Here is a 15681-nt window from a genome sequence, read left to right as displayed (position 1 = left end):
TCCCTGCAAACCTGACAAGGGCCATGTGCTCAGGGAGAAACGAGCCCAGGAAAGAGGTGACTCTGCTCACGGCGCAGCACAGAAAGGTCACAGCTAAACAAGCCGCATGGGAGCAGGAGCTGGTAAGGAGGGCAGAGCAACGCCCACAACCTCACACCCCAAAGTCCCAGCCCCAGCAAACACTACTCTTCCGCTAATTGGTTTCACAGGGTCCTTTTAACCCAACAGGTAAATGGCTTCAGGGGGCATAAGCAACTGCAGCACGGGGAGGGGACAATCAGGGGAACGGACCCAACTTGAGAGTCATGGCCAGCACCCGGCAGGACCCATGCAAGTTTGCAGAGCTGCCTGTCCCCCACCACTGAGCAATGGTGAAGAATTGGGGTAACCTCCCAGCCCAGCTTCACCACCCACGAATACACCTAATCTCCAGCTGCTGGGCTGGGAAAAGGCTCCACATCCTTCTCAAACCTCTGCAAGGGGCTCCTCTTTTCCTCCCAACCCATGCCTTACGCTCACAAGCCTGGATGCAGGAAGGGGGGGCTGTGGGAAGCAGCAGCAGCTGCTGGAGGAGCACCACATCCACAATCTGCAGCGACCGCCTGCTCACGTTGGCCCCAGGGCACAGAGCAGCACCAAGGTCAAGCCCACCTGCTAACAGATCTGCTTATTCTGCATCTGCAATTACTGCCAAACTGCATAATGATGGAGAGCCTGCTGCGAGCCAGACACCTTGCACTGTAGTGTGTACATGGATGCTAGCGAATCGTGGCCCGGTTGCCTTCATGGGTGCTCAGTGCCATCCCGAGGCAGGAGCTGTCACAGGGACCCCACTACCACCTTTGCCATCAGCAGCAACAAGGAGCCCCCAGTCTGATTGCTGTAAGTCAGCACCAGGCTGGCCCAGACTCAATGCAGGCTCTGGGGCTCAAACCTGCCCCTGCAGGGAAGGCATGCACACGGGACATGGGCACAGGGGCAGTGGGAAAGGCAGGGCTATGGTTTCCAGCTTTCATCAGATATCACATAGAAACCCAAACAGATCAAATACAACGCTAAGACTCCAGTAATTAACACCAGCAATGCCTGCTTGCCCTGCGAGCCGTGGGTAAACAGAACAGATCGCATGGAATTACGCATCAATCCCTCCTAAAGCACCTCTAGCCCGGCCGACAGACATGTTAACATTAATGTGGGCAATCTTGTGAAAGGAAGGTCATAAAAGCTGTCAGAGATGGGAATGATGAACTACCGGCCCATGCAATCAGGGGAAGAGCAGCCTAGATCTGCAGCTTTTCTGGGATGCTCAGATGAACAGCAGGAATCTCAGGCATGAGACAGAAAGCCAAAAGCACCAGGGCTGCAAAGGGAAGATTTTAGCCTTGGAGAGCAAAACAGTGACAAGAAACGCTCAGCTCGAAGCACGGACTATATTTGGTGCCCCCCTCCCATCCCAGACTCGCACACCCCCTACCTTGGTGATCTTGGGGTCGGTGCAGCGGCTGTTACCACTGCTGGCGTGCATCCAGCTGCTCTCGTAGGCCAGGCAGTGCTGCCGCAGAGTGCAGCGCTTCTCCGACACGCACCAGCCACATTCGAAGCGTGGGTCGGCCTTCAGGCACAGCCCACAGCTCTCCCGCAGGGCTGAGCACTTGTACAGGTGGGCTGCAACAGCAAGTAGAGAGCGGGGTCAATGCTACCCACAGCCCTGAGATGTCACTGGGCTCCCTGCTCAGAGGAGATGGGGAGGCTGGGGGTCCACAGGGCTGCTTTCCCACCCCAGCCCAAACCCTCACTTACCCTGGATGTTCTGGGGGTTGTCGATGACAAAGTTTCCATTCCAAACCACAGATAAGTTGACCGGCAGATCGCTGATGTCGTTCCCTTCGTAGAAGTACTGCAGGAGGGGATAGGAGGAGGCCGTTAGAGATACACGTGGAGAGGTGTAGGGCACTGCTATGGGGCTGCACCCTATCAGCCAAAAAGAGAGGGATGGAGACTGCAAGAAACTGGTCTGGCCACAAAGGGACAGATCTGACAGTTTGGGCAAAAAAGCAGACATGGCACAGGCAAACCAGTAGGCAAGACTGGTATAAAAATAAACAGCATAAAGGGTTTCTAAAAAGACCAAAAGCCCATTAACCCAAAGATCTGAAACTGCTGCTGAAGAGACTGAAATAGATAACATCTGAAACAAACACACTCCTCTCTCCACACCAGGAACAGGGGGGTTGAACCCTTCCCCACCCTTCCCAGCCCTTCCAGCCTAGCAGAGGGATGAAGCTGGATCCCTGCTGCTGCACAGAGCTCAGCTCCCAGCTCGCTGCCTCCTCCCACCCAACCTCGCTCTCCCTTGCTTCGAAACCTGAGTTGCAGCCCCGGCAGCCCCATCAATATTCCCCGCACAGCCCCGGCACGCAGGCAGAGAGCTTTAATCGATACGGAGACAGGAAGGCAGTCAGAACCGTCCCTGACAGCTAATGACCTCCTTCGGCAAGAGATTCCCCGCTCCTCTCCGGAGAAAATGACAGGCGTGTCAGGAGAGATTAAATGAATGATTCATGGCTTGCTGGAGTTTGTTAGGAGCTGTGGATGCTTGGGCAGCAGCTTGCCCAAGCTGCAGGCTGGACACGGCCACACCACCTCCAGCACAGCCTCACCCACCTCCGTTCTCTGTAATTCTGGCTTTCCCCGTGTTGGCAAGCAGCCTCCTGGGCCTCAGGAGCATCCCTAGGACTGGAGCCGTGACCAGCCATGGGGACACGGTGCCCACGGATGTGGCTACAGTAACACACCCAACCCCTCAGCCCCTCTGACCCCACAAGGTACAACCAAGAAGCCATCTCCTGTTTCAGGTTACACATCCTTGCAGGTGTTCAGGGAACATGGAGATGTGGTACTTAGGAACATAGTGAGCAATATTGGTAGATGGATGGCTAGACTAGTTGATCTTAGAGGTCTTTTCCAAACTTAATAATTCTATGATCCACTGCTTTTGGCTAATGGTCCTTCACTCAGGGGCCAGGCTGGAAGAGCCCAAAAATGCACTCCTGCGTAGCACAGCTGCCACTGATCAGATGTACACAGTGGTTTTAAGGCATGAAACACCCAACTGCAATCTCATCCCTTTCCTAAGTCCATAACCACCTCTCTGCAGGGCAGCCCCATCAGCTCCCAAATAAGCTACAGAACCACAAATATCTCAGCAACACTCCATCTCCAAGCTTAGGAAAATGGAGCCAGAACAGGGCCATGAGCCCACATCCCTCCACCTTCCTTCATCCTTCACCCACACTCTCAACCAGCCATACGTCCCAGGCAGGACTGAGGCCAGGAGCCAGACCCACAGCAGCAATGGGACCATCCCCTGCAGCACGACACAGCACGTGCCAGGGAGTGCCACAGCAGCACTGGAGCAGAGTTTTGCTGTGACGAGCCACGTGGCAGTGTAAGTGAAATTGGCATTTTCAATTTGTACTCTGACATGTCTCATTTGGGGCCCTGGCATCTCGGGAAGGCATCCAGCCTGCAGCTGTCCAAAACACTTATTTGCATCTCTCTGCCCTGGCTGCTTTTGGAAATTAGTTCTTCTGGGAAGTGGGTAGGAGGGTGGAGGAAGAAGAATAGGAGGAGAGGGAGGGAGAGAGTTAACTCTTTGTGCACCAGCCCTGAGACAGAGACAGGTTTGCAAAGAACGAACACGCACAAGAGATGCCATCCATCTCAGTAAAGACACCACCATGCTGAGCATGCCGCATTTGGAATCTGGAATCTGCCCCAACTCCCCAGCACTCACTCCCTGCAGACCCACATAGGGGTTATTTCAAAAGGACCCGTGAAGCTTGAGAAAGTCACACAGGGCACAAAGCTGCCTCCCTGGACCTGGGCTAGGGAGTAAAAGGATGGTGAGCAGCCAGGGCTAGGGTCACATGCTGATGGCACAACCAAAACTGCTCTCCTGCTCTCACTCCCTGGGCCTCTTCACAGCCATAAGCATGTTATCCCTCTTACGCACTGGAATGTTTGCATTCACACTTGGCAAGAGATCATTCCAGAGCTCCAGCACCCTCCTGGCATCCTGGGTACCCTTTGCTGTACAAAATAAGTTCTGTGCACTGTCCCATTGGCTCTTCCTTGCCTCCAGCTAACACATTTCCAAATATCCATTAAGCACTTAACAGTTATTAACTTCCTGGGTAAGCAATCAGCAATGAGCTGTGTGCAGGAGGACAGGGCTGGTGGCACCTGGCAGCCTCACAGCCACACTGTGTTCTGCTCCACAGACATGCTGCCAGCCCCAAGTTGAGTTACTTTGCTTTGCAAGCAATAAACAGGCACTGCCCAGAGAGCAAACAGTGGATGCTGAAAGGGAGAAGCATGATCACGTGCTACAGTGCCTGAAGAAGGGACAGGAGAATACATGTCATGGAGTGAGTCAGTGATGGGATAGAGCTCCTTGGCTCCTCAGCTTGCCCAGATCAATGCTCTGGTGCCTCTCTGCAGGAGCCCAAAAGATGAGCCTGGATGCAGCTCTTCCCAGCGAGGTCTCCTGCTGCAGGGATGTGACTCAGGCCAGAGGACTCTTCACCAAGCCTTTCTGCGTAGTATCCCAGGCAACCTCCCAAGAAACAGCCAACAACCCTATGCAGCTCTGCCTCCCAGGCCCACTCCAGGCAGGGGCTGCCCACTTCTCTACCCCTGCAGCTCCCACGTTCGCTCCTGGGTAGCCCCCTGCCCACCCCTGAGCCAGCAGGGATCCCCAAGAAAGGCACTGCAGGGGTCACTCCCCTGCCCACCCTGAGCAAACCCCCACATCCCAACCTCCCTCTGCCCAACAGGACCCTCCCCTCCCTTTCTCCAGCACCATCCCCCTGGGCTGTGTTTCTGGAGGAGCCGCTCAGCTGCAGCTGTGTCCTATTTTTCTGTAGTTGATGACCTCAACTTCTTCCCCTCACTACGGGGACGGCAGTAATGTACATCGTGTCTCGCCAGGGCTCAACTGCAATTCATCATTATTTTATCTGCTGGAATTTAATTGGATCCTATCAAACTCTCCTGATACTCCCTTTTCACTTTAAACACTGCTGCAGGAAAGATAAATGCAGGCAGCGCTAGGACAGAGCGCACGGCTTTGTTGGCGAACGGTTCTGGGGTTGTGGGCTCTGGTCCCGTTTCCCTCTCCACGGCTGCTTAATTAGAGATACACACACTGGAGGTGCACAGTGCTTGAGCAGAGCATGTGTGCATGATTTATGTTCCTCTATAAATACACCCTAGGCTTGGTAAAACACTGTCAGCCACACAACAGCACAACTTGATGGCAACGCTTGCCCTCTGATTCTGGATCTCCTTTTGTTCTTTTCACATCCATTTTCCATTTCCCTCCCTCCCCCCACTGCACACCTGGATTCGCCCTGCCTAGAATTCAGCAGGAAGAACCAGAGATGTTGGGAATAAAACAACATCTAACAACACCTAGAAAGCATCAATCTGCCAGGTCTCGCCTGCCTTGCTCACATCCACCCCATGGCATCCACAGGGCTGTGCAGTGCCGGGTACCATGAACTCCCATGTTCCTCCCATTGGTGATGGGGGGCAAGATGCTTCGTAGGGCTATGGCACTTCATCACAGGGACAGGATAAATCTGCAGCCCACGCAGTGCTGAGGCAAAGGTCCCGACCCCCATCTGCACACAGGGGTGACAGCAAGGTGACAGAGGGGGCCGCAGCTGACACGTGGGCAACACATGCTGGGGGGATTGCAAGGAAGGAGCCGAAAGGGAGACCCGGAGTTGACACAGCTGCTCACGGCCACGTGGGGCTTTTGTTAAAGGCTAAGGGAAATAATTGAGGCGTGAGGCTTAATTTGAAGTGCTGAGACAACAAACTCATTTGCTTGTGGAAAGGAGATGAGGGTTCTTCCTATTTTTATATTTAAAGGGAACAAGCAGCTCTTGGGCTATTTTCTCGGGAAAGAATGGGCAGAGGTAGAGGCTGGAATGTGAAATTCAGCAGCACAAAGCGAGGGACACAGGTGACCATCTACTCATCCTTCACTGCAAGGAAGTAAACTCAGAGTCTGCCTCCAGAATCATAGAATCATTACAGTTGGAAAAGACCTCTAAGACCATTCAGTCCAACTGTCCGCCTACGACATCAGTCGCCCACTAAGCCACGTCCATATACCACCCAATTAACAAAAAACTACTGCACTGGGAAAGAATTTATTGTCTTAAGTCACATTTTTCTTTTTTTCTCTTTACAATGCCTGCAGAAAACCCTCAGGGTTGCCTTCCTTTTGAAGAGGAGAAGGAACTGCAGTGAGGAGGCACTCAAGGGGTTTCTCTGCTCACTTTTTGACCTGGGATGTATGGGGAACACCGAGCCTGCTCTCCCTAGAGCCTGCTGCAGATCTATTGGGTGTCTCCCATGATGTTTATAGTCAGCACTCAAACCTTAATGAATGGGCTGTTGAATATTTAACAAAGATGTCCTTTCTTCCAAGTGCCAAAAAGTCATTGGAGTTTGACAAGCACTAAAACTAAACAAAAGACAAAGACTTTTAAGTGGACTTGACTTATTATCCTTCCCATTCATCTGCAATTCAGGAAAACATCCCTAATTCAGCAAAGTAATTAACCTCTTGTTTAGATCCCATTGAACTCGAGGAAACAAAGTCCTCTGAAAGCCTTCCTGAATGGAGGGCATCAATTCCTCCCCTCCGCGCTGGGAGGATTTTCACGCTCCTCCAGTTCTCCAATCCCCAGTGCCCTCTGCACCAGGAAAGACCCAAATCCAACCCAAGGAATGGATCCAAGGGACATGAGCCCGCAGAGCCCCCCAGTCTGGTGGCAACAGAGCCCCGGGTCAGCGCTGGGTGACTGCATGCAAAGTGACGTGCCATCAGCGAGCCAGATGGACTGCAAAAAAGACAGGGAGGAAGACGAGCTTCAGAGAAGTGTGAATTGGAATCACGCACACCATAAAGCAGCCTGGCTAAATGCCCTCACACGTTAAAGCAGGCAAGCAGACCCTGAAAGGAAGAAAGACAGCTTCTTTCAAGCCAGAACTTTTTCCCTCCTTCTGTGAAGCTGCCCTGTGCCTGCAAACAAAGCCTCCTGCCTCACACTCCAGTGCTGCAGAGCCCCATCTCAAGCCCATGCTGCCTGCAATACTGCTGGCTTGTTTTCCAGCCATTTCCTTCTAATTTGGGGCAATTTTGGGTTCAAACATCCAGCCCAGGGAGAAGGCCACCTGAGCCTCGCAGTCACCAGCACTGAGCTGTACCCAGTCTCTGACGACAGTTGAAATGGTGTCTGGGAAAAGCTCTGCGTGGCAAAGGATCATCATCAACCCAGACCCACTAGTATCATTTTCACCTGCGGCTCAGGACAGTGAGCGTTTCTGCTCCTATCAAACTGTGTGAGGCACAACAGGAGCTCCGGTAGCACAGCAGCCCCAGCATTACTGCACAGGGTATGCAGCAGTGGGCTCAGGATGCTCCTCGTGCCCTAACACTGCATCCCATGGAGGCTCCTCCAACGGCTTCTAAATGTCACTACGCCACCGAAGGATGAGGGAGCAGGGACTGGTGCTGGTGTTAGGTTGCAAATGAGCTTTCACAGCACGAGCAATGGAAAACAAATTTTGAAAGGATTAAATCAGAGGGATAAGGGAGGGGTTGGCTCCATGCAGATGAAGTAAGGTTCGTGCAGAGCCCAGTGAGGCAGTTATGCAGCTGAGCAGTGCCATCTCCCCAAAGGGGACAGCTATTTAATACCCTAGCTCTGTCTGCTCAAGGGCTTGATGCTCCACACGTGGGATGGCCACACAGCAGGGGCATGCTCTCACGGCTGCAAAACCTCATCTCGCTTAGGGACAGAACAAGTGGGAGGAATAAACATAGAGCGGGACATGAAGAAGGTGTTGGCTGGATTCTGAGGTCAGGGAGGCTTAGGGGAGGGGAGCATGGCTCTGACACAACCAGGCCAGCTGGCCCTGGCCCAGGCAACTTTCCTCAGCTTTCAAAAGTGAGTTTCCTTGGAAGTGCTCCCAAATCCTGGTGAGTCTCCTGGGGCAGCAGAAGTATTGATCCCATCCGGAACAACCCCACACAGCATCCTCCCTTTGCACCTGGATGCAGGGCAGCAGAGAGCACAGGCTGGGAACTCCCCCACATCATAAAGTCTCCATCACCTGCCCCAGGGAAAGCACACCTGGCCATGCACCAGACAAGAACAAACAGCCTGCAAATGAAGCACGCACTGGGCAGAGAAATGTTGCATGATCTCACACCATGGAGCACTCACCGAGGTGTTCTGACACTGGATGCTGGTGCTGTTGAAGCGCAGAGCTGTGACACGGGTGGTGCTGCCAGGGATGTGAAAGATGCACTCATAGTTACGCTGGCCGGACTGTGGCTGCGGCAGATTCTTGGCTGTCAGGGTGATGGGCTTCACCACTCCCACTGGGATGTAGATCTGGGTGGAGGGCAGGATCTGTGGGCAGTCCTGCAAGGAGAACAAGGGCAGCAATGAAGCAGGGCAGAGCGCTGCAAGGAAACCAGGCCAGGCCACCCTGAGCACACCACATCATCACCTCATGGATGCAAAGCCCTGAAAACCAGAAGTGAACACTGGGGCAGGGGACACTGGAACAGGCTGCCCAGAGAGGTTGTGGAGTCTCCTTCTTTGGAGATATTCAAGACCCGCCTGGACACCTACTTGTGCAACCTGGTGTAGGGAATCTGCTTTGGCAGAGGGGTTGGACTCGATGATTTCTGGAGGTCCCTTCCAACCTCTGTGATTCTGTCATTCTGTGAACCAAGTGTTTTCCATGTTACAGGTTAATCCTGGCTGTGGGAGGTGGGGAGGGGATCAGCTATAGCACCTGGGACTGAGACAGCAACATATCAGCTTTCTGTTTGGGCACATAACTCCAACAGGATGGGCTCTTCTGCTGTCAATGAGGTCAGTAGGCTTCAGAGTTAATGCTCTCTGGGCTGCGCCCTGTCAGGTTGCACTCTCCAGCTTCACATGGCCTCCAATCCCCTTTGTCCATGAACAGACAGAAAAGACTTTTACCCCTTTTGTCCCTCTGCAACATGACTCTGTGGTGCCGAACTGAATTCTGCTATTTCTGTGGCCAACTCAAAGCAGCTTAATCAGGGCAGCCTGATGGCCGGTGCCTAAAACCAGCGGCTCCAGAGGGGCACCAGTGAGTCCAAGCTGTGAGGAAGGCTCCCCCTGACAGCCCCCCACTCCCTGGGGATCTCCATGCAGCTTTTAATAGCCGCTGGCGCCCAGCTGCTCCGGGGGAGCTGTGTGCACAGAGCACAGGGGAGCAGGAGGGAGCAAAAATAAATGAGCTCAGGCAACAAAACAGCTCGGCATCCCCAACGGATGCCACTTGGGCAATAGCAGCCTGATGCAATCCCACGCCGGCTTTGCAGAGCCTGCCGGGGGTCTCGACTCCTGGAAGCACTGGCCCAAAATAACAGTGAGGGGGAATTCCGTGTGTTGAAAGGACTCGTTTAAAACCAGAAACTGCTGCTGCAGGGCAGCTCCAGCCCCAGCCGCTGGCACCATACTGGGCCAGACCCCATACAGCTCCAGGCTTTATCCCACAGGCTGCGATCAGCCTGACTTCGAAATGCTGTGGAGATATTTTAAAAATCATTTCATTTAGCAAATATTAACAGAAAACTCCAACTTATCTCGCTTTTCCAATTTCCCACTCTTTTCAAGCCTGTACTCCCCAAAAGCACAGTTTTTAAGGGAAGAACCTATCTGCTCCCAGAACATGCAGAAACAGAGGAAAGCAGGGCCAGGCTGGGGATCCTCAGCACAGTGACGGTTGCTCTCAGTGCTGCCACTTTCTCATTTTACCATCATCACTGATGGCTCTCGGTCCAGCCTGGGCAGCAAACAGTTTATCCACCCAACTGGGCTCACCATGGATGCTTACAAGACCCTAGGCTCCCTGCAAACCCAAGGTAGCAGGCACAGACATCCCTCTCCCCATGTACGCATAAACATGGGGCCGATTTGCTGACTCGTGGTTTGAGTCGGAGCCGAGTCCCCCCACGACATCACATGCTCTGCATCTGCTGCCAGAACTGTCTCATCCAGCAAAAATTTCAGCTGGCTCCCAAACAGGAAGCACCTGGTGCTGGTGGGTGCTGGGGCAGCGCTGCCTGGCTCCCGGGGTGGCAGGAGGGGTGGGGGCATTTGGACAACTCACTTCCCCTACAAGTCATCCAAACAGCTGACGGAACTCTGCCTATCACTTAAGGCCCTTGGAAGAGCTTTGTCCAGTCCCCATGGCTTGCTTTCCTGGAGAAAACAGACTCTCTTCTCAAAGGATGTACAAACTTATGGGATGAAGAGCAAAGCAAGATGCCCTCTCCCACCCTTCCCAAACACTACACAACTCAGTTTCTCCCATTAAAGCTGTTTTACTAGCAGGATGAGAACATCACAAAGATGCCTACATTTGCTTAGAGAGCTGAGAGGTAGAGTCATGCTACAAACACTGCAGTTTGGGCTTCTCTGGCAACTCCCAGCTCCAGCTGCACAGCTGTATCACCAGACACAGGGATGAAGGCAGGATGGGGCTGGCTTCAACCTGCCCAAGTCCCTAGTGACAACAGCTGGGGCAGCTATAGGGCAGGACATGCTCTACCTATCTTGGGTGCCACCTTCCTTAGTCACCTAAGAGCCGAATGAGTTATTCACCAACACTGCTTCTGCTCCAGCTGCCACAGTACCCAGAGGGTCAGACTTCTTCCCAACCAAGTCAAAGCATCATTTCCTTGGAGGCTTTCAGGGTCGCTCAAGAAGTCCTCCAGGTCTCAGCCATTTCCACCAGTCAAGGGAATGAGGAACAAGCACAAGTAGGACGTGCTCAGACTCAATAAACACACTTGGTCCCCACATGCTGCAAGGCTTTCACCCTACACGGTAGCTGTGCATTGGCAGACACCAGGGAATGTCTCCCTTCCCAAAACACTGTTCTCTGAGAATTCCTTTTCCATTTCTGCTCACACCCCCAGCCACCACTGCACTCTGCAAGTGAGGACAAGTGGAGAGCAGCCAGTGCTGCATTATTCTCCCTCCCTTCCCACTGCTTCACCCCCGGAGAAAGCCACAGAGAATGAGGATCTCCAGGAATGCAAAGTAATCAAAGGCTCCAGAGCTGAGGACTCAAAGCCACAGAAGCCAGGGACATCCCTCCTGCTGCTACCATTTCCAGGCACATGGACATGCAGAGTGGCTCCTACCTGCACCCAGCTCCTCCCTGCCACATCCCACAACAGAGCCCAGGCACCCCACGCTTTCAGTGTAACATCCCAAGGCAATGCACTGGTTTGCCTTTTCCTGCACAACACCCAGAAAGAAATGAATGACACCACTGTAGTCCAGGCGCCAGTGGGAAGCGGCAGATGCTCAGTTAAGCCCTGGTGTGGGCAGACTTCTGCGCCTCTTCTGACCAGTACCTACCACACTCCTGCCAAATGAACTGCAGACAGACAAGATCTTACCTAAAATAACCGAGAGTCACACATCCTCCCACAGAGAGCATTGGGCTGAACAGCTGCCCTTAATTTGTCCAGCATTGCCACGGTCTGGCACCAGGTCACCTCTACCCAGGGAAAAGGGCAGATTTCTGATCCCAGCACCAACACACAGCCCACAGCTGTGGCCAATCTGAGGGTGCTCTGCCAGGAACTGCTGAGGCCACACCAAAGTGCAAACAAGCAGAGCCAGGCTTTCCAAACCTCAAGGCAGGCTCTGCTCCAGACCCCGGGGTGACCAAGAGGTCTGCGGGGGCACAGCCTGCCTACGTCCGGAAGTGGCACAACTGCTGTCCCCTGGGAAAGGAGCATGCGTCCCAAAGACAACATGAGGGGGATATTACTGGTTTGCCTGGAAGGGGATGGGGGAAGAGTCCCAGAAGCTGCCCACCACCACACACACCAGAGCTGCTGGGAACAGCCAGCACTGAGCATCCTGTTCGCAGAAGCACAGAGCTGGCTGGGAAGGCGACCTCAAGGACAGGCTGAACCCTCGCCAGATTTCTTCAGGGCACAAGCTGGGAGATAACAGCTTTTTCTAATCTTCTCATATTACATAATTCCCCTTTGTGTGGGTCGCTGAGCTGGGCTGGTTATGGCCTATGCATGATGCATTTTGTGTGGCACACGCTTGAGCATCAACAAGCAAGATGCAGCCTCCTTGTGCTCGAACCATAGCGGTAGAGAAGGTGCCGAAACGTGGAATTTGGTCATTTGTGATGGAAGGGCCAGCAGAAAGCCATCGCTGTTCTCTCATCTAGGGAATTCCAAGGGGACAAGCATGCAAAGTACTGTTGGTGGGGCCACAGCACATCCCATGCAACGACACCCTGGTTGGGTGACGAGCAGCATCTCATTTCCTGTTGCTGTGCTGAAATAGCAAGCGCCAACCCCACCTACCCACACGCGAGAGCGATGCTTGGGCTTTTCCAGCTCTCCAGATGCACTTGGCTGCGAGCAGGCTTTGCTCAGCTCCATGCTCACAGTAATGATGCTGATGAGATCCAGCACAGCCCCATACAGATGTGCCTCCAAACTCTGGTTGGCCATCCACACCCTTCAGTCCCGAACACCACAGAGGTGCACAACTTGGAGACCCCAAGTAGAGATCCAAGCACATCTGCTTGCAGGCTACAAACCCTAAATGTCCCCTGAAGATCCAGCAGCTCCTCATGGAGAAGCAGTAAAACCAGGAGCCCTGGCTTTCCACAGTGAACAGGGAAGAATCATACTACAAAAGAATGGCTTAGATTGGAAGGGAGCTTTAAGATCATCTCATTCCAACCCCTCTGCTGTGAGCTGGCTGCCCGGGGCCCCATCTAACCTGGCCTTGAACATCTTCAGGAGTGGAGCACCCACAGCTGTGGGCAGTGCCTCACCTCCCTGAGTACAGAATTTCTTCCTAACCTCTGACGTAAAACTCCTCTCATTTAGTTTATAGCCATTCCTCCTTGTAATATCACTATCAGACCGTGGAACAATTTGGTTCCCCTCCTGCCTATTCCTTCAACTGCTGGAAGGAAGACGTGTAAAGGTGCTGCTTCATCCATCCTGTCCCCAGTACAAGAGCCATCACGCTGCTGGTGGAGGGGCTCTGGCTAAGTAATGGCCCAACCCCCACTGGAAGGCTCGAGCTTCTCAAGTGATGGAAGAGGGAGGCAGGAAGAAGGGAAAAAATTGATTGCTCCGTGCTGGGAGTTTGACCCGCACCAGTGAGGAGCTTGGAGCAGCCAGGAAAGCAGGAGGGAGACAGACAAAGCAGGAGGGAAGTGAGTAATAAGGCTAAGGGCACCACAGCTACAGACAGCTCCATCTAACTCTATGCATGCCCCAAGCCCAGTACTGAGGCACAGGGACAGAGAGAGGATGACAAACTGAACCAAAGGGGACCCAACAGCTTGAGTATGGAGGGAGACCACACAAGGTACAAATTACAAGAGACAGATCACCACAGCTACCTTCCAGGCACAGGATTCTCCCTTCACAACTCAAACTGCGATGTGGGCAGGGTGCAGAAGCATGGCTCTCCTGCAGATGCCCTGTGAGTGATGGATTTCCCTAGCTGGTGGCATGGATCCCACAGGATAAGGCCCCACAAAACATGCTTCTTAGTAAAGTATTACAGATGAAGAACGTGTGAGGTGCAGCGAAATGGTTTGTTTTATGGCTTTAAGCCTTCCTCTCTCTGAAAACAAGTTGTTCTGCAGTGACAGTTCAAGCTTGCTCCCTTCAAAAACATCAAAGGAAATGCTTAAGCGTCTCTGCCTTTGTTTCTGTCTTGGTTCAGCCTACAGTGCTTCCTGACTTAGCCTGGATTCCCAAGCAGCCCCTGCACCGGCACTGCTCAGCTCACACAGCCCTTCCCCCACACTCCCTCCTTGCTTCCCAGACAAGCCCAGCACTCCAGACACAGCTTGCACACGGTTTCAAAGGCTTTTCATCTGGTAAACCCTTCCCTGCAAGCCAGGGAGAGCAGAGCAGAGCTGGCTCACACTGCCTTACCTCAGAGAGCTTGACCCGTCCCTCCAGGAAGGAGCAGTCGGCGGCGTTGTGGGTGCAGATGTGGCGGTACTTGCACCAGTGGCAGGGGAAGGAGCCGTTCACACAGGACAGGCAGCTGCAGAGAGAGCAGAGAAAGCAGCATTAGGTAAATACAACAAAGGGCATCTGCATCTGCCTGGGGGCTAAGCAGCAGCAATAAGCTTCTCTCCCCCTCCCCACCTTATAGAATCATAGAACGGCTTTGGTTGGAAGTGACTTCAAAGACCGTGTAGTTCCACCCCCCTGCCATGGGCAGGGCTGCTGACCATTAGATCAGACACCAGCTCAGGTTACCTCCAACCTGGTCTCAAAACATCCCCAGGGATGGGGTACCCACAACCATTCTGGGCAGCTGTGTCAGTGCCTGAATGCACACTCTGCACACCATGTAGGGCCACGGCTCCTTGCCCGGGGGTTTCACACCCCATTGCATGTACAGCGATACCTTCCTAAATCCACACGCACACACTAAGGAAATATTTAATTAAGCTGCTTGCAAAGGGGGCTGGAAGTCATTTCCATGTTTCGCTCACATTTTCACTTCCAAATGAACAGCCCTTTTAGCTTTACCCACAAATATGCTAATTGAGATGCTCCTTATGCAAATATATGCGATTTTTATTTCAGCTGCAGAGATTCGACTTAAAAGCACAGCCGTGGCCTCCCAGCTCTGGCTGCTTTGATGGATGGGGGTGCACAGGGTGGGAGCACAAATAAAGCACAGGGATTGCTCCTACCCTCACCCCCCATGGCTGGTGGGCAGGGAAATGCAGGAGTGGAGGCAGTGAGGGAGGGAACACAGGGGTTAACCCTGGTGGAAGCACAGCAGGCACTGAGAGGCCATTCAGAAGAGGAGGAGGTACAGGCAGCAGGGGGGTTTCTAGCCATAGGGTCTGTTCTGTGTGAGGCACCCCACAGATCCTGGGTAAAAAGCCTGGCCCAGCCCTGTTCTGCCAGGGCAAGGGCACATCACATGCCACCCAGAGCTCTCCTTTGCCATTTGACCTTAGTGCACACCACCTGCTGCCCTGCCCCCCTCACTTGTTAAGCTTGCATGTTAAGCTTGCATTGTTAAGCTTGGACATGGATGCTCCTACAGCCATGGCATCCTGTGAAGACACACCACGCAGAACCTCCTCTTCCAAGCTCACTCCTGATACCCAGCTCTGCCTTTAAAGCCCACATCCTTGCAGACAATTCTCACACCCTACCTCATCTTTCCATTTACCATAAGGACATCAAGAGCCACTGTCAGCAAGTTCACCTCATACACCTCACCACACAGCATCTTTGCTGTATGCACAGCCTGCACAGAGCACAACCCATCAGCCAAAGCTTCTGCAAAGCACTTGGTACCAGGAACATGGCTAAGCCCCAACTCCAGCCCACCCTGGTCCAGTGGGAGATGTCCATGCCCACTGCTTGGGGCTGGAACTGGATGATGTTCAAGGTCCCTTCCACCCCAAACCATTCATTCTTTGATCCTGTTCTACTCTGTCACCCTGGGCACCTCGCTATGATTCCCAACTCTCTGCTAACCCTAACCCAGCAGTCCTACAAGGAGC

The 15681-nt window shown here is 53.2% G+C and overlaps 1 protein-coding gene across 1 annotated transcript in view; it reads right to left on the bottom strand.

The window, feature by feature from the left end:
* Nucleotides 1-15681, bottom strand: part of PLXNA1 (plexin A1) — a gene marked incomplete at both ends in the record, with an annotated part of 84627 nt that overhangs the window by 28881 nt on the left and 40065 nt on the right. Inside the window, 4 exons of the mRNA XM_079540441.1 lie at nucleotides 1475-1665; nucleotides 1801-1897; nucleotides 8310-8510; nucleotides 14078-14192. Coding sequence (XP_079396567.1) covers nucleotides 1475-1665; nucleotides 1801-1897; nucleotides 8310-8510; nucleotides 14078-14192 — 604 coding nt within the window. The remainder of the gene's footprint in view (nucleotides 1-1474; nucleotides 1666-1800; nucleotides 1898-8309; nucleotides 8511-14077; nucleotides 14193-15681) is intronic.

The sequence above is a fragment of the Tetrao urogallus genome (genome assembly GCF_951394365.1).
Source record: "Tetrao urogallus genome assembly, chromosome: 10".
Lineage (NCBI taxonomy): Eukaryota > Metazoa > Chordata > Aves > Galliformes > Phasianidae > Tetrao > Tetrao urogallus.
This window is presented reverse-complemented; position numbering and strand designations above follow the sequence as displayed.